We start from the raw sequence: 24,178 nt of genomic DNA, 5'->3' as shown, positions 1-24,178 counted from the left end.
TCCAGTAAAGCTTCTCCCCCTACTCCATCAAGGGATTGAAACGTCTGAGCAAAGGGGATTTTCACTGCTGGTTCCCACCACTCTCAAGGGTATTTTGGTGAAGCATAGGGACAAAGGCTGCAGCTAAAAAAGTCACCAAACACCACCAACTTCTTGTAAGAGACTGAAAGGTCTACAGTTATGGAGGGTAAAAATGACTGGCTCTCACAATAGCCAAGACAGCTCTTTAGATGTCAAAGGCAGGAAAGCCTCATGAAAGTTTCCCACATGTCCATCCATTTCCCACTTCAGCCCCTCTAGCCTTGTGGCAGGCTGCACCCCCCTCCTACAGGTCTAATCTGAAAGAGGCCTGGGGCCCATTGGGAGGACAGGAGAGAAGATGCTCTTAGCAATGGACCTGTCTCTCATGGTACCTGTGTTCTCCTCAGACTGGTTGAAGCCACAGATTTGGCAGATGCTGCGGACCCATTTGTTCATGTCGTCCTCGGTCTCAGCCACCAGGTAGAAGGTCCTGTCACTTGTCTTGATGTCAAAGATGTAGCTGTCTTGCAGCTCCTTCTTGTTGAAGGTGAGGCCTGCGTCCACCTGCTCGCAGAAATTGAGGTTGATGACACGCAAAGGTTTCTTGGAGTGGTCATTTTTGTAGTACTCCAGGACATCGGGGTCGCCACTCATCCGACCGCTGCGCAGGACGAACCAGCGTTTCTTCCATGCCTGAAACCAAGACAACAACAAGCATGAACCCCACTGCTGCATCTGTGAGAAGAAAATTCACTGTTAGGCACAGGGTGACGGAGAGGGACACGACACTTCTCCACCATGGGGTGTTCTGGAAAGCTGCTCAGGCATACCTGCATACCTGAGATGCATAGACTCAGCTCAGTTCTTCAGTTCGATACTAAAATCCAGGAGAATTAAATACCTACATAGCATCATAACATAAGATGACCCCAAAAGGTGCCAGTCTTGAGGCTCAGAGGAACCTTGCTCCTACCCTACAGCCCAGACATGCTCCCAGGACCCAAATGCCCTTCTTTCCATGATCTGTGCAGTGGGATTACTGGGTGTTGCCAAAATGCCTTCCAGCAGCTCAGAGGAACTGAGGCACTTCACATGCGGCACCCTGGGTGTCCTAACCTTCAGAGAAACCCCTGAGAGCATCATAGGATGTGTCTGCAGATACTGACCATGCCAATCTCTGTTTAAATGCCAGAATAGAAAGACTAATAAAACCAAAGGAGAACTGGTTTGTGTTTTTAAATATCAAGAATAATGCCACGGAGACCCATGGAGAATCCCAGCTTCATTTGTTTTTAAGCATCCTCTGCTCTCTGGCATGTACGTAACTCCTTAGCAAAGGAAAAGGTTATCATTGATTCTTCCAAACAATGCTGACAGCAGCTCCTGGCCAAACTACCTGCAGAATGGACTCAGGGGGTTGTGGAGCTTGAAGCAAAACAATGTCAGCCATCAGCAAAACAAATGTCAGCCATCAGCCCTGGCCCTTAGAACTGCGGCCCTGCTGCCCTCCCTACGCCAGACACATCTGGGAGCCCACAGGAGGGGGAATAGCCACAAGGATAATGTGTTAAAGGCTAAAACTGAAATTACAGGGAAAATTGTGCAGCTGTAACCCCCCATCCCATGAGATGAGCAGAGTGTTTCTTTGGGGTGTGCTCTGATCATGGCACCTGTGGGAGGGATGAAAAGGGTTGAGGGACCACCTCGAGTTGCCCCTCTTTGCAGAGCTATGCTCCCTTGCAGATGCCTCAGCTCCCATGGCCTAGGGAAGGGAAGGATTACATCTAAGCACAGTCCTTAAAACAGCTTGTTCAGGGTGTCTTTGAAGGCAGCAAAGGAGAGGAACATGTGGATAAGCATGATGGGAATTGTGACCAGTGCTCCTGCATTACCTGACACAGACTTCAGTTTGTACCAGAGGATGTCAAGGGAGGAGACGTGATCGCCACCATCCTGCCCTGGCTCTGACAGTGGGGCTTTTTGTATAAGATTTAACTTACTTATATTTTTATATATAACCACCTTTGGAGTTCTGATGATTATAAGAGGTTGGGTTATGAGGAAGCACACAATATTTCTAAGAAGGAAGAACAAACACTTGTAGTAATCCAAGAGAGGCACTGAGGCAAGCAGTGTGGTGGGTCCCTCATGATAATGCCCAGGTGCTGAGCACAAGCTTTACATATTGGTGATGGGCACGTGCTAGATCTCAGCCAGCCAACTGTACCAGGATCCCACAGTTTTGGAGAATTTCATCGCTGAAATAATGGTAAGAAACTCCTGTGGTGTTTTCCCTGAACAGTCTGATTCAGACCATACTTCTCAAAAGCTTAAAAATAGCTTTTGTTGATGTCTTTGAGATTTGTAATCAAATTAGTTTTGCACTAATTCTCAAAACGGCTCCTGGTGCCAGGAAAGCAACTTCAGTGCAATCTTCCAAAGGCAGTGAAGCAGCAAATTGCTTAGCAAGAGGACGTGCAAGGCCAGCAGATTTTGGCTTAATCTCACCCACTTCTCATCAAAATGGCTGCTTTTGAGTGACAAAATAGATACAGTGGAACTGTGTCCATCAGGGAGGGAAAAACCAATTTCATCAGGCAGCAGCAATAATTTACTAGCCCATCTCCTCAAAATGGATCACCCAAATCATTGGGAAACAAACCTATGGACATTTTTTTCCTAGTTCTAGGTGGTACATGTCCCATTAGCTTCTTCCTGTTAACACTGAGTCATTTCTTTGCAGCCACCTGGCAGGACTAAGACATGGGCATGCATCAGTGAAGGGACTGCAAGAAGAGGGAGTTGTGCAACCACATGAACCAGCACCTGAATGCAGACATCCAGCACCAGTTCTTGCTGCTTAGCTTGTTGCTTTCCAACCATCTAGAGTGCAGTCTTGCAGCCTCCCTTCATGGCTGAGACATTGCATTACAAAACTCACAAAGGGCAGAAACTAGACTTCAGAATTTAGAGTTTTCATGGAAAACACAGGAGGAAATGCTGCAAGCAAGATGAATAATGCTACCACGACCTCTCCTTTTATCACCAGTGTGAGAACCACAACTCCTCCAGTTCTCTTTGGCCTGTCTGGTAGCAATGAAAGGTACCACACAGTCAAGATCTGGCAGAGAAAACAGTGTAACACGCACAGTCTGGTTGCTTCGTGTAAGTTTTAACATAGGCTGGCTGCGAAAGAATGGGTCTTGCAGGCACAACATTTCCTGGAAAGCTTCAGGAGGTGGAGCACCATTGGAGAGTGTGAGCACTGGACAGGGCAGGAGTCCCACAAGCTTGGGAAGACCACCCTGTTCATCTCTGTGTGGTGCCCTCCTGATGAAGAGGAGTCACTGGTGTTCTTCTAATACAGCTTCTGACCCAGAAAAAGAGCTCATGGCAGCAGCCTAAGGAGTGCCTATCCTGGACAGGTGGCTGCAGGCAGCACAGCTGGAGGCATCTCCAACCACGCTTCCCTGCAGCAGGACCAGCTGTTCCTGCCTCCTAAGATCAGCTTCTAAGCCAGAGGAATAAGCAACGATTGCTAGAAGAGAGTGGAAGTAAACAGTTGAGAAATAGACAGGAATCTCCTTGTTTTTGTGGACATTTTCTCTGAATTTTTGAGTGCTGGGCCCAGCAAGTGTATTCTATTTCTTCCCTGTGGATTTGCTGTGCCGTTATTGGGACCAGGGCTCAGTTTGTGTTTGCCAGGCTGTGGCTGCTCTTGGGGCATCTCTGTTGGCACCAACACAGCTTGCTTCAACATGTCACTATATGCAGCATGTGGCTCATCCTCCTGGGACACCTGTTTCCCCATTCAAAGTACCAATACCATCCAAACCTTCTACATTTAGGCTTCCCTAGGATATCACCTACCTGCAAGAGAGTGATTTAAGCGTCTACTGACCAGCAGCTATGACAGTGGTAAGATGTATGGGATCCATATGTGTGTGGCAATCTTATCTGTTGCCAAACCAAGGGAGGATGCAACTCCATGTGAACCTACACACTCTTTCCATGACCACCTTCTCCCAGCATGAGGCTGAGATGGCACACAGGCATCTCATCTTCCACCTGAATTTTCCTCCTCTGCTTATTTCTACCTCTTCACAGCTCTTCTGGAGCCCCTGTTGCCATCAGTCTGCTCCTGCCAAAACACTGTGCCTCCCTGACACGTGTTGTGAGCCAAGGGCTGTGTTTGTTTAACAGCTTTACAATGTTGAGAGGCCAACAGCTTAACAGCCATAAAACGCTGCTTTGCAGCACAAATTTCCAGCTGTGCGGTCCTTTGCCGGCATCAGGTTCCTTCACAGTTAAATTACGGCTGCCAAAGGCCCTTAATGTCACTGAGAAATATTTTGACACTTGGCAAGTACTTCTTTTAAAGACTTTTTTGTTAAAAAAAAGTGCCCACCATGCTCCTATTTCGATGTGAATCCTCCCTGGGCACTGAGAACTGTGGTTGCTACTCAGTTTTTTTCCACCTCAGTAGTGCAGTGGCAAAGTTAAAGTTTACAAAATGGAGCTCTTTCCAGCTGGATGCTACCTGGAGCTGGCTGTTTTATGGGGAGCTGGGTTGGCAGAGGTGAGGCAGTGCTGCTGGGTTCACTGGCTGAGTGTACTTAGCAAGGATGTTTGGGGGACTCAGGCAGTGGTTGGGACCCTTCCTGTCCCATCTGCTGGCTGAGGAACCAGAAGAGCCAAACCAAACAAGGTGGCTGCTCTTGAGCAACTGAGACACCACCATGGGTGGCAGGAGATACCATCCCACTGCTCCAGGAGTGAGGTCCCTCATGTCCCCTGTGGCTGTCCTGATGGTGCAATGCAGTGACAGAGCTGGTGGCATCAGGGTAGAGAGCTCAGAGAATATGGGGCCTCCAAGTGCCTAATAATCCAAATGTTTTGACTGACAGCCCAGAGAGAGGCTTTATTAACTATGGTTATAGTGAGGGACATTCAGACAGCATCTTCCTCTCTGCTCCCCTGTTCTCAGCAAAGTGAACACAGAGATCCAGCCCATAAGCTGCCTCAGAAAAAAAGAAAAGAGGTGAGGAAAACAAGAATTTCAATATCAGTAAAGCCAGGTATCCATTCCTGGGGAACTTGCCAAGTGCCACAATTGTGAGAAGGAAGCAAATAGTGACAACATGGAGAGATGGCTCTTGGTGGGGCCTGTAGGAGTGGCCCACCCAGTATTATCCTAGCTTCGAAGTGAGGAGCTTGAAACAGTCAGAGACTGTTAGCTTTGGGTTGAAAGGGATGTTCTTTCAATTAGGATCAATTTCTGAGCCACATCTCTCTAATCTGAAACACTAGTATTTTTACCACCACACCCTTATAGCACATATAGGGGGAGAGGAGAGAGGAGAGAGGAGAGGAACCTGTATATTTCCCAGGAAATCTCTCTGTCCTGTTCCTTCTCCCCCTGACAACAACTTCATGCCCACCAGCACTGCACACCAGTAGTATGAAATAAACCTTCCAAAATCTGACCTGACACAAATCACAGCATCTAATCCAAGCTGGCAGGCAGGATGAGTGACCTAGCCATGACATCAGGCAAATTTCTCACAACAAGATGAAGCTGGGGACTGAGTGATTCAAGCAGGAAACCCCACAGCAGGGCAAGCAGGTGCTTGTGTCCCAGATTTGCCCAGAACCAGAGAGGCCCTGGGTGCAGGATGGCTGCTGTCATTGCCTCTGCAGCCACCAGCTGGCAATGGGAGTGCCATCAAATCCACAGAAAGCCAGAAGTCTGTCCCAGCCCCACAGTTTTCATTCTGCAGTGCAGATTAGTCTTGAACCCCATTGAGCACATTCTCCCTCTGGCTCCATTCACATCTGGTGTGGCAGAGAGGAGTTCGCACTTCAGGAGCATGTAAGAAAGACCACAGCACCTGGAAAGGTCTCACCGTTCTTTCCATCCACTGTGTCCCCTCCAGGCTGCCACCACTTTAGCCATCCTGGCAAGATCATCCCTGGGAAAGGGGAATAGAGATGCTGGGGGTGTGCTGAGAGCACGTGTCTGGTGGCTTGGGTCCCTCAGTGGTGTGCTGGTTTTGCCATCTGCAAGAATTACAGCTGTTGGACTCTGTAACCCAGCACTGGGGCAGATCCTGTCCTGCCCACCCCTCCCCACAGCCCTGCAGCAGGAACAGGGTCCCCTGTTGTGCCTGGTGCTACCAGCATCAGCCAGTGAAGCCCCATACAGGAGGATTGTAGAATAACCTACTGGTGACCTGTATAATAATGTTGTCTTCCTCTGTGTCCCTAGGGGCTTTTTATCTCGTCTGATGGACAGGAGGATGCTGGTTTTATTATTCATGCAAGAACACCTCTCCCCTCCTTGTGTAAGTGTTAACTCAAAGGAAATGTGGCTTGGAAGTAGATTTGTAAGCAGCAAGAAAGCCCCCTCTGTCTATGCAGGTGATTGTGCTCACTGATTGCCCTCACACAGCTCCAATTCCCAAGGCAAACAGAGCTCCCTGAGCCCTACTCCTGCCCTTCCAGCTCCCCCCGTGGTTCTCCTTGCCCACTGCTGGCTCACAGCACCCTTCCATATGGTGCTGGGAACAGGCAGGTCCCAGCCCTGCTCCTCACACCCTGCAGAGGGATGGAGGCTGTTCCCTGCTGATCACACTCCAGCCCGGCCGAGCTCAGGGTGGGCTCATTATCAGCCCCGCTCCGGGAGCCGTGATTGGCAGCGCTAATAACACCTCGCTGCAGCTGCGAGACCCTGCGGGGCACGGGAAACCTTGCTGGGGCACAAAGAGCCCCCTCCTTGCTCAGGAATAGAGGGAAGGAGATGCAAAATAAAAAACCAAACCAACCCAGTGCATATCTCAGGCTGTCAAACTGACCTTCCCTCCCGGGATTTTTTTTCCCGCTCCTGGAGGTGTAATTAGGCTTCAGAGCACATGTGGAATCACTACATGTGACATCCACCCAAGGGCAGCAGAGCCAGCAGGAGACATCCCAAGCATCACTCACGGCTGGGAGAGAGAGGGGGTTTCAAGGAGGAGAGGCACAAACACAGGCTCTTTATTTGTAAGATCATTTAAAAAAACATAAGCTTCATAAACAGCTCCTACCATCAGAGATGTTTGCTACCAGGGAAGGAAAGGTGTGGGATGGCTCGGAGCTACAGGTACACTGGGGTGAGCTGGAGGATCTGCTCCCCACCTCTGCCCGCTGTGAACGGGACGAGCAACACAGCAGTGACACAATGTGGAAAACATTTCCCTTCATATTTATTTTAGGGGAGTTCTCTGCTTGGAAAGATTTCAGTAGCTTTGTGCTGCATGGTCAATCTTAGGAAAATAAAGATTTCTCTCTGGGACGTGAGGGCACTGACAGCATTTCTGATGGGATGCTGGAGTGCCTGATTAAGGATGGGATGGAAAAACAAAATACCAAATAGTGAGGCTGTACTTACACCACCAGACAAGCTGTGACTGTCTGAGAATGTAGGACACGGGAAACCCTGGGAAGTCCAGGAGTGCTCCTGTCTGGAGGGTATAGAAAGGATGGACCCAACTCTACTGGAGAAGCACGGATATAGCATGAGATGCAACGGAAAAGTCTCATTAGATGTAAGGAAAAGGCTTCCCAATGAGGGGCAGAACAACAAAAAACCTAGATGGGGTGGGTGATGTCCATCTTTGGAGATGGCCAGAATCTGCCTGGACAAGACCAGGAGTAACATGATTTACCTCCAGACTTGGCCCTAACTTTAAGCTAGACCTGTCTTGAGTGGGAGCTGGTTCAGAGACCTCCAAAGGTCTTTTCTGACCTCATTTACCTCCAAATCTAAATCACTCTTCCCTAATCAGGTCCACTCACAGTGAAGAGTACTGAACTTGTTGTATGGAGACCTGATGAGGCCACTCAGACTCTGAGTCCTGTTGTAGGACCAGTGTAGCCACCCATTGCACATCCACCCAGAGAACTTAGCATGGGACTGGGCAGCACTGGCATTTTTCAACTCGCATTGACTAAAGCAACCTTTCCTGGGTAATTCCTTCTGCTGAAAGCTGGATGGCAGCGCCCTTACAAGTGTGAAGGTGCTAGGAAAGCAAGGGGTTCACAGGAAGAACCAGGAGCCCAGCTCTTGCCTCGGGGCTGGCTGCGAATGGTCCATGTGCAGAGCCTCCAGTGCATTCCTCCCGCTGCACATGGATTTTGTTATCTGGAATTATTTCCTGCTATTCAGCCCTGTTCTGTACTCCACTCTGTTATTCCTTGCTGAAATCTCTCCCACCGCCCTGCCGTGGCACATCCTTTGTGGGGCACTGGAGCAGCACCCAGAGGAGGTGCAGGCAGGTGAGTGGGTGTGGGATAGACAGAGCCAGTGGCTCCCTGGAGATCTACAGGACACCCAGGCTTGTACTTTGTGGCCTCTTGGAAGGCTGACAGGACACGGGGCTGCAACAACCAAATAGGATGTTCCAGCAGCCTGTGATGTGGTATTTCACTTGTCATACACATTGTGACACTACAGCCATACATATTTTACACAAGGTACATCAAGGCTGCTGCTCTCCAGGTCTGTTTGCAAAAGCCAGCTGCCACCACTGGCTGCACTCAACCCTGCGCCCAAGGGCCCACCAACCCACCAGACCAAGCCAGCCTGTGCCATGTGAGCACACCAAGAGCAAGAGCAGACTTTAGTTTGCTTTTTCAAGTTTGGGTTTCTGGAAGCAAAAGCAAACTGCTCAGAGTTTTTTTTTTCCCTCCTGAGACTCTGGTATCAGTCTCTGATAAGAGCTTTCCCGGCCATTACACAAGTAGGGCTGGACATGGGAATGCATGATGAATAAATGACTTGGAGCAAAGCATTTTGATAACTGAGTTTTTCTAGCTTTCTGGCCTCTACAAGAGCAAAATAAATTCCACAGCACTGTCAGCAATTTCCCTTCCCTCAGCCCTAGCTTTGGGCTACCTTGAATTCCTACCCTCATGGCCCAGAGAAGCTGTGCATGCCCCATCCCTGGAAGTGTTCCAGGTCAGGCTGGATGGGCCTTAGAGCAACCCTGTCTAGTGAAGGTCGCCTGTGGCAGAGGGGTTGGAACTAGATAGCCTTTAAGATCCCTTCTAACCCAAACCATCCTAAAACCATGCTCCAAAAGCACCCATTCTGTGCTGGCAGGAGCCACAGTTCCTGTCCCAGGATTCTTTGGCAAGTGTACACCAGCCTCTGCTCACAAAAAGCTCATTGCACGGATGAGTCAACCCATGAGTGACCAGTGATAGTAACTCCAGGACAGGGCATCATGAGACAAAACAGCACTGCACATGTCCCCTCTGCCTTCTCCTGGAGGTTGTGGCTGTTCTCCCACCCTGTGTCACTTTTTTCCAGCCCTCTGTGACACCCAGAAGACACTCAAGAGAGGACAAGGTTTACTTTCACCAGGCTTGGGCTTTGTTGAGAGAAAATTTCCAGGCAGGGCATCGCATTTTGGGGCTTCTTTTGTCCCACACCCTTGAGTGTCCATGAGCCCTAGAGTGAGACAGGGAAGGGGCTGCTATCTGTTCCCTATCAGTGAAACCTTTTCAAGCTCTAAACACTGCTTGTGTTTCAAAGCAAGCCTGAATTAAAGCAGTGCTTTTGAACAGAGAAAAGAATCTGAAAAAGCCAATTTGAGATTCAGCTGTAATCAGTTGGAGATATACAGCCATGTCAGGTCTAGCTGTGAATCCTCTAATTAAACTGCTCTGCCCTCAATCTCCCAGGTGAAGGCAGATGGAAATACAGACGGACTTAGAATTGGATATCAGGAATGAGAGGTGTGTCAGGATGCTTTTCCCTTCCCTTGGCACGCCACTTCCTTTGCTTAAAGGCTGCAGAATAAATGCCTTACAAGGTGATACTGAGACTGTTCTGAGTTTAACAGGCTCTATGCACAGCAAAAACCACCACCCAATTTGGTTTGATAGGATGAGCTGGAGATATCATGGGGGTGAAGCTGATAGTAAAGTGTGAGGATGTTTTTCCTGTCATGTGAAGGAGTCTGGCTTGTAGCAGGATATTTGGGATAGGCTTGCCTTTCCAGGGATGATTTCTAATTTTAGAAAAGCTCTGAGGCTTGTTAATTTTCAGCCACTTTAATGAGCTGTCTCATCATCTGTAACTACTTCCAGCTCAGCTAACCTCTGCAAGGGGAGAAATTAGCCTGATTTGGCTCATATTGAACTCACAGTCTGCTAGACAAACCTTTTCACCTCTTCATGGTAGCTGTCTGGGTGGCAGAGCCAACATCACAGCTGCTGGCACAAAGGGGGCAACAAGAAAGACCAAAAGGCTGTAATGGCTTCTCTGCAAGGAACTAGTGAGACAGGTCTGGAAAAGTGTCAGCATAGGAGAGATGCTGAGGAAACCATCAGCGGCAGGGAGAAGGTGATGAAGATGACCTACTCCCTCTCACCCAAGACAAGAATGACAGGATATCATAGGAAAGTAACAGGAGCCAGGCTTGGGGCACACAAAAGGAGACTTCCCTTTGGGCAACACAGTAATGACCTTGCTGAAGGTCACTGAAGCTTGCTCAGGAGGATTCAAGTTTAGCTGGCCCCAGCTGGAGACTGAACAAGGTCACAGAAACAAAATCCCCCCAAGGTCACCAAGTGCCACCATGTGTGATGATGGATGTCTGCAATGAAAACTGTTAACAACAGGGAAAATACTATGAGGAGGAGGAGGGAGTCTTGCCAGCCTAGATGCTGGCTCACTGACCACTGTGCAACATTCCACATTGAAGGGATTTGGGAGTGACCCTCTATGGATGTTCAAATGTGCCAGGCTTGGAAGGGGCAAGGGAGGCAACACTGTTCACACCAACCCTCATGGCAGAGCTCAGCCTTTGTGGCTTCACATGGTGCCCTTGCTTTGCTCTGGGAAACGTGGGTGTTTCCCTTTTGGCAAGACAGAGAGGCAGGAGGCTGTGAAGCCAAACACATTAAATGTGGGCAAAAATGAGAAATGGAGCCAAAAGCTACTATGAGAAAGACAGCTCTGCGGAGATCAGCACCAATGGCACTCAGCTGGATTCTCATGGTTTAGTTGATTTTAGGGTCTCAGGTTCATTCCTGCATCTTGAAAGGGCACCTGAATGAGTGGATTCCCTGGTGCTTCATAACATTGTAAGCTCATGTGAATGCCTTTCCTTAGTTAAAAATGATTTCTCTCCTCTTACAGCTCACCCTTTTGGATGAAACTCATGGAGACTTAATTATCTCATCCTTCTGTCAAGCCCCTCCGAAACCTGCTGGGGGCTTCACTGGTTTCCAGGAGACACTCACAGAAAGCACACACACAGACACACACAGACACTCCCCGAGGCTCTCCCTCAGCCCCGCCAGCTCACAGCCCTGCCCACTGCTCTGCTAACAGGCACCCAGCTCAGGCAGTCAGGGTAATGGGTTGGAGGGCAGTGGGGGATAATTCAGGGTACCCATGGGGACAGCCCTAAATCTGCACCATGCAAGGGTCCAGATCTTACCTGTTGCACAGCTGGTTGAGGATGGCCAGCTAAAATATGTAGATTGCTGGATTCAAGCCTGCTACAGTGAAGTACATCTTTCCAGATGTGCCCAATAGCCAAAACATCTGTCAGTGACTACACCTGGTTGGGGTCTGTGTTGAGTCCTCACAACATTTCCAGTTCTACAACCCCATGCCTACAAAAGGAAATTTTCTCCAAGTTCCCCCATATATGTGAGAAACACATATTCAGGCAGTTCAGGACTCCTAAGGTCCCTTCCAACCTGAATTATTTTGACTGTAAACTGATTTATTTTATATCACAGGCTTTTAATTAAATGCACACTTATGCCCATATGGACCCCATTAAGCGTTCATTTGTCCTCATGTTTAGCCACCACTTCCAGAAAGAAAACAACAAGCAGGGGGTTGGTTCCAATCTGTCACTTTGTGGGTTTGACATCTTGCAAGGGGCTCTCATGATGCCCTTTTCCACTAGACTGGAGCTCTCTTAGCATGTTCACAGAGAGAAAATATCACCATCACCTGGCTATCCCAACCCCTCATCTCTTCCAGGAAACGAACCAGCCACCAGTCTATGAATTTCTGTGCTAAACATCATTTCTGCAATACTGCCATGTTTCCTTTCTTTGTCTTCAGCATCAACATTAGCAGTCAGCTACTCCAACACATTTTGCTGTTGCTGCATATAAGGAAAAATAAATGCACCTCCTACCCCTTCATATAGACATCAAAGGTCACTGTAGCTGTTTCTGCCGCAGCCTTAACTCACATTTCGCAGTTTCTTTCTACCAAACCCAGAAAACCCTGCATTTGGTGATTCACCGCCCCTTTCTGTAGGAACAATCTTATTTCTTTCTCCTTTGATGTTCAATTTTGCATTGGGCTGTCCTCTAACATATTTTTTTCAAATGTGCTCTGCTTGCCAAGTGATCCAGACTGCCCTGTCTGATGAATTTGTCTTCAACATTTACCGTTTCATTACCCTTGGTGCCACTGGCAGCTTCTCCCCACAGGAGCCATTAGATCTGCTTCACTTAGGCAAATGCTAAGACTTAGTATTAATCCCTGAAAAACAGCATGAAGAAGAGCCCCATTTCTGGGTAACATCTTCCTGGGATCTGCCAGGTTTTAACTCACTTGCCAGGTGCTTGGGGCTGTATGGACTAAGCCCTCATTTCCTGACAGATCACCTGACATTGGCAGACCTGTGGGCTCTACCACTTGGCCCAGGATTGATTCTGGGCATCAAGCTATTGCTGCCTAGGAAGTCCCTTCCAAACATTTCTTTTGCCTCCTGGATTGGAAGTAACTCCCTCAGTCAGGATTAATCTCATCTGTTTCTCCCCATATCTGGAAAGCTGTTGTCTTCTTTTGCCATGCTTTGGTGGAAAAGTGAGAAGACCACTGCTTCCTGGACCTCCATGTGCTTTTCATACTGCTCTGCTCATCTTTTCCTCAAGTACCAGATTTTCAAACCTCTCCATGGCCCTTCAGTGACAGGAACCCTTATGAAAACCAAGGGAAGATGGCCATTTAGAGTTTTGGTTGCAGCAGAAGGCTTTAGCAGAGGCAGTCTCCAGAGACCATCCACAAAGAATCTGGAAGAGAGCAAGGAAAGCCCTTGGATCCCTTGCAGGAGGAAAGACCTTCCCCAAAAGGTAGCACCTCAAAGGCACACGACCAAGATTTAATGGGTGCTGCAAGAGCAGATGACTGGGTATTGGCAGAGTCTCTCACCTGATTAACCACATGTTTGCCCCAGCCTTTGCCTTTTGCCAGCAAACAAAGCCCGGGGAAGATATTCCTGAGCTCATATACTCTATTTGGCTCTGGGAACTCAAGTGCATAATAGGTCACTTGATAAACAGTAGTATGGTTTAGTCAACATGATGAGAAGATCAAATGGATGAGGAGTTGGCCCATTCAAAGGCAACCGACTCCTAATGAATGGTCACATCACTATTGTCTTCTACAAATTAGAGCCTATAGAAGCCCTTGCAATTGTGTATTTGGGACGCTACAGGGTTTCTGGTCGTTCCTCTTTCCAGTCTGACCAACAGCACAGTGAGAACAATAGATATTGTGACTCTGACCTGAAGAATGGCCACACATCTGGCTGGACAGGGCACAAAAATAACCTCGGATCATGGTGACATATTGCCTTATTTAATGACTTCTTTAAAATCAAGGCAGCCAAAGGGAAGTAAATCAGCTGAGGTGCTGAAAAACAGCCAAGGATCTACCAGGCTTCTGTGGATTAGCCTTTTCTCCTTAAATTTAAATGATTCCATTAAAAATCTCTGCAGCCAGACACAACTGAGGTTTCCCCTGACTGATCACACAACTCTCCTCATTTTGAAAACCCAGCTGGAAGCCCAGCTTGATGCCCGTGTGCCTCAGGCTTCAAAGGAGTGGACAGCAGGGTGGGTACTAATTCCACATTACCAGCACTCCATAGCAGTTCCTCCATCTGCCTGCTAATGTGCACTCAAAAACCAATATAAACACTTGTATCAGTGCAGTGAAACAGGGGTAGCTCTGTTTTGTCCCTCAGCACAGATATGGCCAGTGGAGGAGGATGATGCCCAGCACCTCTCCCTCCACTGGAATCCCAGCGGCCACTGACCCAGCTGTTGACCCCATCAATAGCTGAAAAGCCTTTCCAAAAGCAGCAAACCTCTCTCCTTTCATGTATTATTAAAATTCTCACTGGTTAATTTATTAGGGTACTTTGCACTGGGAAAAACGACCTCTTTGTTGACCCACTTAAACATGCTCCATTCCAACACAAAATGGTCAGAAGGGTGAAAGGGAGAGCTGGGGAAGTTGTGTGCAGACTGATGTCCTTTGTCTCTGTGAGACAGCTCCAGGATGGAAGTGCCGGGACTCCCTGGCACGAGAGCAAAGGGCTAGACACAAGCCTTCACAGACCAAACCACAAAGGAAACATTCAGCCCTTATGCCAAATGGACACAGCCAGAGAAACAAGACTTCCCAGTCCCGCTTCCTAGGCAGTGCTCATCCCTCCCTGAATCTATGGGTTCGGGAAAGAAACCTTGATTTCTCTCCATGCTGCCTCCTTCTAACAACCTAAATGCAAAAAATGATGAAGGGTGGTGGACGAACCCATCCACATGTGGTGGGATTTGCTCATGAGGCAGCAAAGGTGCATCCTGGCCATCCTCTAGTCAAAGATGTCCAGACCTATACCCAGACTCTCCTCTTACCTGCTCCTGTGTTTCTCTAGCATGAGAATCACTAGATTTGCTCCACAGAAATCCCTGATTCAAAGTAACTCATATAGGATGTGGAGGAGCAGGGCACTGCTGAGCAAAAGCCACATTGACAGCGCAAACACCACTCAGCACCAAAAGTAGCCCTGTAAGTGAAACGAGCAGGATTAGCTGTAATTAGGTCTTGTTTTTCCATTAGTGTCATAAAGATAAAGCTGCTCTCCTCCCAGAAAGGCGGCCTGCAAAGTGCTCAGACTCTACAGGACTCTCAGGTTATTAGAGAGGACACAAAAGCTCCATTTGCTTTCATCAATGACAAAGCACCTGGAAAGTGCAGTGATGACAAAAAGACACCACAAGGTGCTTTCAAACCTGGAGGGATTGAGAGCTCCATCCTGTGCCCTGCTCATTGCCCTGACCATCACACCAGATTCCTGCTAGGGAGTATATTAAAGCTCAAATGCTTTTCTGTGGCTCATCTCATGTGATGCTCTTTATCTCAAGCAAAGAGACTACCAAATAACTCTGATACTAAGAGAGGAAGCAAAGAAAGGTTCATGAGGACACCTAAAATGTATCTGAAATTTCACCCCTAAAGAAATGACCTGGAAGAAGGACCTTGGAGATAGACATGGAACACATTAACCCCTGCTTATTCTTACTTTCATAAAGCTCATAACATATCCTGGGCATTAGATGAGCAGAAGTACACAGAATGGGAGTGAACAGAATAAATTACAGGAGGAGGCTGAACGCAAGTTTGTGAGGTAGAAGTTTGCAAGATCCGATTCTGCAGTTGCCATTAATCTGTCAAAAACCCCTGGAGAAATGGGGTTTTACCCTGTTGTGCCACCTTTTTCCAAGCATCAAATAAAGACTCAGACACAGAAGGATGTTACAAAACAATGACTGAACTGCCATCTGCAAAAATACTTTGGGGGTGGAAAGTGCAGTTATATGATGGCTGAGGAGTAATTTTTCTCCCTGCACCGTTCTGCAAACCAGGAGGTAGAAAACAGCGTGTGGGAACCTGAACCTGCAGCAAAGAGGGGTGGAAAGAGCAGTAACTGATGAGTTTTATTGCAGGATGTGTTAATCATCTCTCTAGACGATGGACCAGGATGGGGGTGGAGGACTTGGCAGCTGGGATTCGAGATGTATTTGTAATGCTAACACACATCTGGGATCCATCCTGGAACAGGAACACCGTGTCTGGACCAGGCAGGCCAGAAGAAAATGTTCTTTGTGGCCAACCTTCATGAAGGACCTGACCTGCTGAGCCAAGTGTGGCCTTCAGAGGTGTCCCTCAAGCAATCTGGGGTCATGGAATGCCATAGATACTTTCCAAAGGGAGCACGGAGTTTCTCTGAGTGATTTGCTCAGAAGCTCTAAGGACTGTCTTGCATGGACTGCCAGGGAAAAACAGGTCCAGTTCTCACTGTGAGCCTTTGTCCCCAAATTCTCTGGCAGGGCAAGCTGAGCTTGGTGCTCTGGTGGCTCAAGTCCATGCACAATGAAGTTGAAAGATGCTTTAACCTCTGTTTTAGGGTGCTGCACCTCCATCCTACCATTGTTCAATTCAAATTTTTCTGCTTATCTGACACACATGGTGTGTCTCTCCCACCAGCATAACCCTCCATATATTTCACTGCAGTTATCTCTGCCTCACAGCAGTGAGCAGGGCACCAAGGTGTGGGCACAGACATGCAGGCATGCCATGATCAGGGACTGCACCGACAGGTGATAAAACAGTCACCGTGTTCCTGCACAGGCCTCCATTTACAAACTCCTTTGGAGGCATTACATCTTCAGAAAGCAACGTTAATAAAATATGGGACCTCTCTGGCCATGCTAGAGAATGCATGGAGTATTGTGGCTTTTCTGCCCCAACTTGCATAGGCTGTTGGGTTTGGGAAAGAAATATGGGGAGTCTACACCAGTACCTGATACCTCAAATTCCCTGGCTGGGTGTTTCCAAGGATATGTTTTTCCAAGGATATTCCCTGTGCTCTGCAAGAGTCTGAGGGAAGGCACTCCTGATTACATCACCACCTGATGCGCAGGGGATCCCATGCTTTGCATTTGCTGTGAACTTCCTGGACACCCTGTGCACATCCCAGCCTGATGCTGCCCCACCAAGCTGCAGCAGCCCTGCTGCACATGGTTTGTGTTGGATCTGTGGGTGCCCTTTGTGAGCTCAAGTGGTTTCTGCAGCTGTGTAAACAGGAGTGAAGCCCATGATGGATCCTGACCTGTCTACACGTGGCCTCCTCACCCTCCCACCAGCAAGGATGAGCAATGAAGACCCTGCAGGGTTCTCCACCCTGAGAAAACACTGGAGAACAGCTGTCCTTCACAGCAAGGGTGGGCTCCATGCGTAGCCCAGGCACTCCTCATAGCCACTCTTAGCATCCCAGGATGCAGAAGAAAGTCCAACATCAAGCCAAGGAGTCTCCTTGCTACAGACAGCAAAATCAAGTGAGAGTTTATTAACAGCAGGAGCATGGAAGAATGGAGACTGGGAATATCTGCCAGCAAGACCATTTGATTACGTCTAGAGATAACATTTAACAGGGATTTTTTCTATGGGAGAAAGCAGCCCCCACACACACAGGTGAGCTGGGCGACAGGCTCTGAAGATCCCCTTGATGCTGCAGGTCTTCAGAGGGGTTTGAGTCTGGCAAAGCTCAGTTTCAGATAACTTCACTAAGGAGAAGAGAGGAGGGATGAGCCCAAGGAAGGACCATGAGACAGGCACCCACTGAGCTCCACAAAGATTGGTCTTGTATTAGCAGTGAACAGGGTGGAGCTGGGTTAACAGCTGGCCTTGATTAGCTGGTCCCTGGGTTCAGCCAAGGGGCCTTGGGGCCACCTCCTGTCTGCACTCAGTCAAACAAGACCAGGAAGCACCTAGACCCTATTAAACCCAGCTCTCCTTCTGGCTTCACATGCCACAGGCACCTGGATTTCCTATCCATCACTTAGTTTTCTTCTAGGATGGCACCTCCTGTATCACCATCAGGTTCAGGTGCCAGGATCCCAGGAAAGTATCAATAAACTTCAGGAAATTCAGAGAAGAACAAAGCAAACTATTATCATGGAGCCAGAGAGACTGACTTTCTGAGCTCATGTGTTTAGCTTGGCTTAACGGCAGCTTAGCAGGGGCTTGGCAACTCAACTGTCTGCAAATATTTGAAGGGTGTAAACACCAAGGACAAGAGAGAAATCACTGAGGGAGTTTTACAGAGCAGGCTGAGCAGGAATGTAGGCACTCACTCACCACCATTGCTAACTGGGGCTGGGGTCTCTCCATGTAAATTTACTGAAGCTCCCTGACCTTACAGCTGCTCTCAGGTCTCGGTAGCACCTGTTGTGTCATGATGGGACACAGAGAAGCACAAACAACCCTTACTTTGGGTTTTATATCTGAGGATGCCAAAAAGGAGAAGGTTCTTGGATGCTGGTGCTCACCAAGGCAAGGTCAAGTGGTATCTAACACCACACAGCCCTGTTCCCAGCAGGTCTTCAGGTTGTTCAACAAGCACACTTCCACACCTACACCCCGTTTTTCTCTTCTATCTCTAGCAGTTTCAAATCTAAAGCACAGGGATGAGGGCTGATTTTTAGCTGAAGTCTTAGGACAGACATGGCAAGAAATGTTTTGCTTATTCATAATAATTCTGCAAATTTTTTTCAGTTTCATTGGACAAAAACATCCTTGAATTTCCCTTCCAAGCTCCTGAAACAAATAATTTTATAACTATATTTGGCATTTCCTAACTATATTTGGATTTTTCCGTTTAAAGTCAAACTAACTTTCACACTGGAAGGGTTAAAACAATCACTCCAAAATATTTAATTTATAGTCAAAGAAAATACTTATTCATCTTTCAAGCTAACTTCTGTGGCTTCACAGAACTGCCAGAGAAACCCCCCAAAACAAGTCACCACGTCTCATGTCTCATAAGGTGACTCCAAACTGTTTGGACACCCTGGAGTGACGTTGCTAAACCCCAAATGAGGATATATCCCAGCAGGCACAAAAAAATTGCTTACGGAAGGGAAGATTCAAATTTAGAGTGGCTGCCTATCTATAAATAGTCTGCAGAACTAAAATACATTCCAGTTCGGCTGGAAATGCCTTTTTGCCTTGTACTCATAAACACTCCTGCCTTTTATAGTTGAAGCAAATATTTGGTTTCTATAGTTATAACAGTGAGTACCCAGTGGTCTTTATTTTTAATCTTCACAGTGTTTGCCTGAAAAGCAGGGTAGTGGTTTGTGGGGACCCTGGAGGAGTCTGGACCACAGGTACATCATTAAAAATAAACCTGTGAACAACACAAAAAGCCCTCCCCAAAGTACCCAAATGCAGAGAGGTTTGCTAGTAAACAGCATTTGGCTTTTAGATGCGGCTCTAAGTGCGCTGGGAGTGAAAAAGGCCAAGGATCCAGTGATTGCTAATATAATAATGAGGCTCTGTCCTACTAATCTGATGTTCTCAAAGCACTTTGCAAGCATTAATCATCGTCCCAGCAGGGCACGGTGGGGATCATCACTCCGAGCACGTTACAGGCCCAGGGTGGATGGGGAGAGCCGTGCACAGTCTGAGAGATCGCGGATGTCCAGGGAGGGGGCGGCCTGCATTGCTTTATGGATATGTATATCCAAAAGCCACGGCCACCTCCCTGAAACTTGCCTTCAAAGGGGCCTATTTATCTCTCTGACAGCAATACACACCAAAGCCCTGTTATTCAGTGCTTAATAAATCAAACACTCATCCACCAGCATTACTGATGGAAGGAAAAGGAAATTAAAGGTGACCTGCTTGGCTTTGAGATCACAGGATGCTTCCCCATCCACTTAGAATAATTTAAGGTGATTAAATCCTGCCTGTAACAACTGAACAGGTTTCACTTATTTTCATGTCCTGGCTTGGAAAGGATTTCAGGGTGGGATACTGGGCTTCCCAAGGGATGCCTGGAGATGATGGTGCAAACTCAATGCCTCTATCCCTCCAAGCAGTGAGCTTGCAAACCCAGACTTCTCCAGGGGCAGTGCTTTTCCTGGAAAACACCTGAATTCAGCTTCTTTGCAAATCCACAGCTGTTTCACTTAACATCCCTGAATTTATTATCAGGCTGGGCATGCCAAGAGGATGATGGGGCAGGAAGGGTGAAAAGTGAGTGAGCCCAGTCTCAGTTTTAGCAGGGCTGGGCTCCCACTGGCCAGCCAGAGACCTGTTTCCCCGGCTCATGCTCAGGAATGAGGGCTATCTTCATGCCTCATCCTACACTGTCTTCCATCAGGAGAAGAGACTCACACTTGCTGAGGTCTGCCTGGCATACTCCTGTGCCTGTTTCTGATGGGCTGATGGATGTCAATGTGCCAGACAGTTGTGTGAAGCTGCATCCACCTGGGACAATTCCCCATTTCAGCTCTTCTACACAGCTACAGAAAGACAAGGGAAAGCTGCATGGGGAAAAAAAAGCATCTGGAATCACAGGGATTTACTAGGAGAAGGAGAATCTTTCAAATTGCAACAAAGGGGCAAGTTTCTGCATTACTCATCCATTCCTGACCTCTTGCTTTATTAGGGAAAGAGAATGTTGAATTATCCCAGGCCATGGCTGTCCTCACAGTGCTAGATGTGAAGAATGGATAACAGTGGGGGTTAACAGCCAGTACATGACCCAGCTTGTGGCAAGGGGCTAAAGAGAACTGAGCACATCCACTTATGGCAGTCAAGGAGCCACTGCTCCCACCCTAAATTCATCAGCAATGAACATGGATGTTTCAGGTGAGATTAAAACCCCTTCCACGGCTTTTTGTTACTCACACAGTGCTCTGGGAAGAATTCAGCATTTTTTACCTCAGCAGTGGGAGTTCAGACACCCCCATCATCCTGCATCCTCCCAGACCTGGCTCTTAGCTCTTGCTTAAAGGCAGAGCTGCTGGAAGAACCTCACTGCCCTGCTGTGGGCAGGCTGCCTGCTGGCCACATTGGGACATCTCCAAAGGAGCTATGACAGCAGTGCATGCACCTCTTGGATGCCTAGAGCCAGGCTTTCAACTCTCAGCAGTTCCTGCTGCCTTAATTTACCAAAATTAAGGTGCCACAGAGATGCTTTCCTAAAACAAAGAGGTAGTACCAGGTTCACCAGGGTGCTGTTGTGCAGCCTAGGACACTTGTGCTCCTGGGAGTCTCTGCAGAGATGCCACCCCCTCCGTGATGGCACAGAGCTTTGAAACCCTCTGAACACTGTGATTTGCCTCAGGAGCCAATGAGGCTCCAACACTTGCTCCTTAGCATGCTGCTAACTGCAAACAGCACGTCTTTGGCACCTCATCCCTGCCTCCTCTCCACAGCATTAAAATGCCTCACACTTGCTGTGTCACTGACTTCCAAGCCTGTGGCCACTCTGCAATATTGATATTCTTGTATTTACCATCAGCCATCTCAGAGCAGCCTGGAAAAGACCCACAGTAAATTGCTTCCGTGATTTAACAACCCCCTTGGATTCCCAATGCACTTCCAAGCAGCGCTGGGAAAGCCGAACATCATGGCATCAATCCAGCACTGCTGTTTCAGAACCAAACCCTGAACCCCATCTCTGGCTGAGAAAACCCCAGCTTGCATCAGCTGTAAAACCTCATGTGTTTTGGGGTGCTGCGGGGGCATAAGATGGCTTTGTGCTTGGCCCAGAGGCTCCAGGAATTCATGTTCCTGGCATGAGAGACAATTCTTACATTACGGTGGAAGAGATTTTGCCCTCTGTAGGCCCACAGAAATGCAGAGTGGTTCTAGGATGGTACACTAATCCCATTTAGGACTACAAAGCAAGACATATGGCTAGTGTTTGTGACATGGAACAAACCCCATTTCAAACCCATTTTTGTGAAAATTGACCTGTTCACCTCCTACAACCTCTCACAGCATCACCCTGATTGTACAAAGTGTCTTTTCCCACTCCACATGTCTCAGCACCCCTGTGTGCTCCCCAGGCAGGTTCCTACAGCAGCAGGGAAGCTCCTTCAGGGAGTCTTGGAGTTATTTGGGCAAGAAGGTCAAAATTCCAATGATTACAATCATTACTTCATCACGTGGCACCATGCAGAGCATCCAGGAACCATCCAAGGTTATACAAGAAGAGCAAATAGGAACTGCATCCCAGGAAGATCTGTGTGTGCTTCCTATGCACATCCTCATAGGATGAATAGAGTGCTTGTGGCTTTGCTGATCAAGGCTGGGTGAAAAGCTTGCCTAGGATGCCACACATGAGCAAGAACTCATGGGCTTTTTTCAGAATAAGACTCTTCTGGGCTTAGCTCAAGTCAGGTCCAGCAACTACTCACTGTGTGTCCCAGTCTCTCATATGTTCAAATGTTTTATGCAATTTGAAGAAGTTTAAGGAAATTTCTTTTTTTCCTTTTTCAACAAAGGAAATATTTAACTAAAGAAGTTTAAAGTGAAGCTAGGAGGATGTGACTGCTCTTGGAGAAATCTGGATCCTGGCATGGGGGAGAGGAGGGGCAAGAGGATAGCAACGCCCTAATGAAGGGGTTGAAACAACAGGAAGAAGACATAGGTTTTGTATGGAATATGGCGTGATTTTAACAGCCAAATCTGCTTCAGCCTGGCCCAAGCCATCACTGCAGCAGAAATATAGATTTAGGGCAGGATCCTCATGTCAGACACTCAGGTGAACATACAGACAGCCTACACTGGTTTTAAGCTCTCCTGGATTTACATCTCTGAGAGGCTGCAGGAACTACCACAGCCATAGAAAGCTGCAGCCCCCTGGCATTCCTCCAGGTGCCACAACTTCCTTGCAACTTGGCTCAGCTGTAAGTGCTGAATACAAGAAAACTGTGGCTTGACAGCAGCAATCTCCCATCTGCCAACTGGGTAAATTCCCTTGGTTTTCCAGAGGAAGGTCTGAAAACCTGCTCAGATATGGGAGGTTTTGGCTTGGGGATGCTGAACACTCAGTGCTCAGTATGTCTCCCCAAGGACCACCTGGGATCTACTAGCCTGGGTCATGGCCAAAGGCCTCTTCTTTATCCCCAAAGTGCAGCTGGTATTGCATGTCCCAGGGAAAGGTGTAGAAATCCCATGAGCTTTGAAACAGAGCTTGATTGTGGGAACAGCATCCCCCTAACCCAGGCAGGACAGGACACGTTCAGCACACAGGGCTTAGCAGCCCCTAACTTCAGATGTGGCCGATGTGGAGAAATGGATCAGATAACAGTGCTCCCAAAGCTTTCTGTCTATTATTTTAATGTCATTAAAAAGTGGATAATCTCCTCCTCCATAAGGGCATTGGCTTCCTCTGCAAGCCTTCTGGCTGCTCTGTTGAGCCAGAGCAATCAAAAGGCTGGCTCTGTAGCGAACTAGGAGATGGCAACAAAAGTTGTCACAAAATGTGACATTTTGGAAACTCAGCCTGGGGTCTTCAGAGATGGGCCTGAGCTTCAGCGATGGAGCTGTGCCCCTAGAAAGCTGTGAGTCACATATGAAAATGTGGTGACCTCTCTGGTGCTGGCCCTATGCAATCCCAGCAGGAAGGACAAATAAGTAATTTTCTTCTTCTCTTTTTTTTTCTCCTTTGTTATGAGTATTTTAGAAACTTAATAGCAATTTTTTTACCATTACTACTATTTTTCTTTCCTTTGCAAGAAATGCCTTCTGCAGCAGATGAAGCTGGGAATCATCCATAGCTCTTTGCCCGCTGTTATTTTGCCTTTTGTGTTTCTTATTTGCCAGCTCTCTGAGAACATGAAGAGGCTGGTTATAAGAAGAGCTCTTTTGGATGAGCACCAGGCATGGCAGGGAGAGACAAGAAGAAAAGCTCAGTTCTTGGCTTCTGCACTCAGATCTCACCTTTGCTCCCCTTTCTATGGATGGATTGCAGCAGCAATAAGACAAGCAGGTATCCAGGTGCTGCCACATACTCCCATTTGCCCATGCTGGAGCATCAACACTGTCAAAATCCCAATTATGACACTCCTTCACCTGCTGGTTTAATTGCCCTACAGCTGACCCAGCCTCACAGCACTGGTGCCTGTGGAGTCACATCCTGCTCTCAGATACACAACACCCTCAGACTCTGTGAGACATCCCATCTCATCCTCTTTATTCCTCACCTCTTGCCAGGCATGTACGAGAGACCCAGGGTTTCCCCCAGCCCTTCCCTTTTGCCAACGCCTCTTTTGTCCATTCCCATTGCCTTCCGTGATAGACTTCAGATACTTTTGGTACTGGGGAAAAGGAGGGAAAGGAAGAGCCAGCTCTGCTGTGCATCAATCCATTGCCATTGAATGAGGAGATGGCTGCAGTGGATGTGAATTGGCTTGATCCATCGTCCTATCAAACCCGAGGGTCCCTGTGGAGGAGCTGGCTAGTGAGGCCAGACAGCTCTTGTTA

General features: G+C 47.9%; 1 protein-coding gene across 4 annotated transcripts in view; it reads right to left on the bottom strand.

The window, feature by feature from the left end:
* The window catches only part of GAB2 (GRB2 associated binding protein 2), a 93,458-nt gene that overhangs the window by 39,828 nt on the left and 29,452 nt on the right, over positions 1–24,178 (bottom strand). For all 4 annotated transcript variants that reach the window (XM_071432921.1, XM_071432920.1, XM_071432923.1 and 1 more), the window contains exon 2: positions 414–714. In XM_071432921.1, coding sequence (XP_071289022.1) covers positions 414–714 — 301 coding nt within the window. The remainder of the gene's footprint in view (positions 1–413; positions 715–24,178) is intronic.

The sequence above is a fragment of the Agelaius tricolor genome, unplaced genomic scaffold, assembly GCF_023055355.1.
Source record: "Agelaius tricolor isolate 1412-34295 unplaced genomic scaffold, bAgeTri1.0.p SCAF_9, whole genome shotgun sequence".
Lineage (NCBI taxonomy): Eukaryota > Metazoa > Chordata > Aves > Passeriformes > Icteridae > Agelaius > Agelaius tricolor.
Note: the sequence above shows the minus strand (reverse complement) of the source record. Positions and strands in the feature narration are given on the sequence as shown.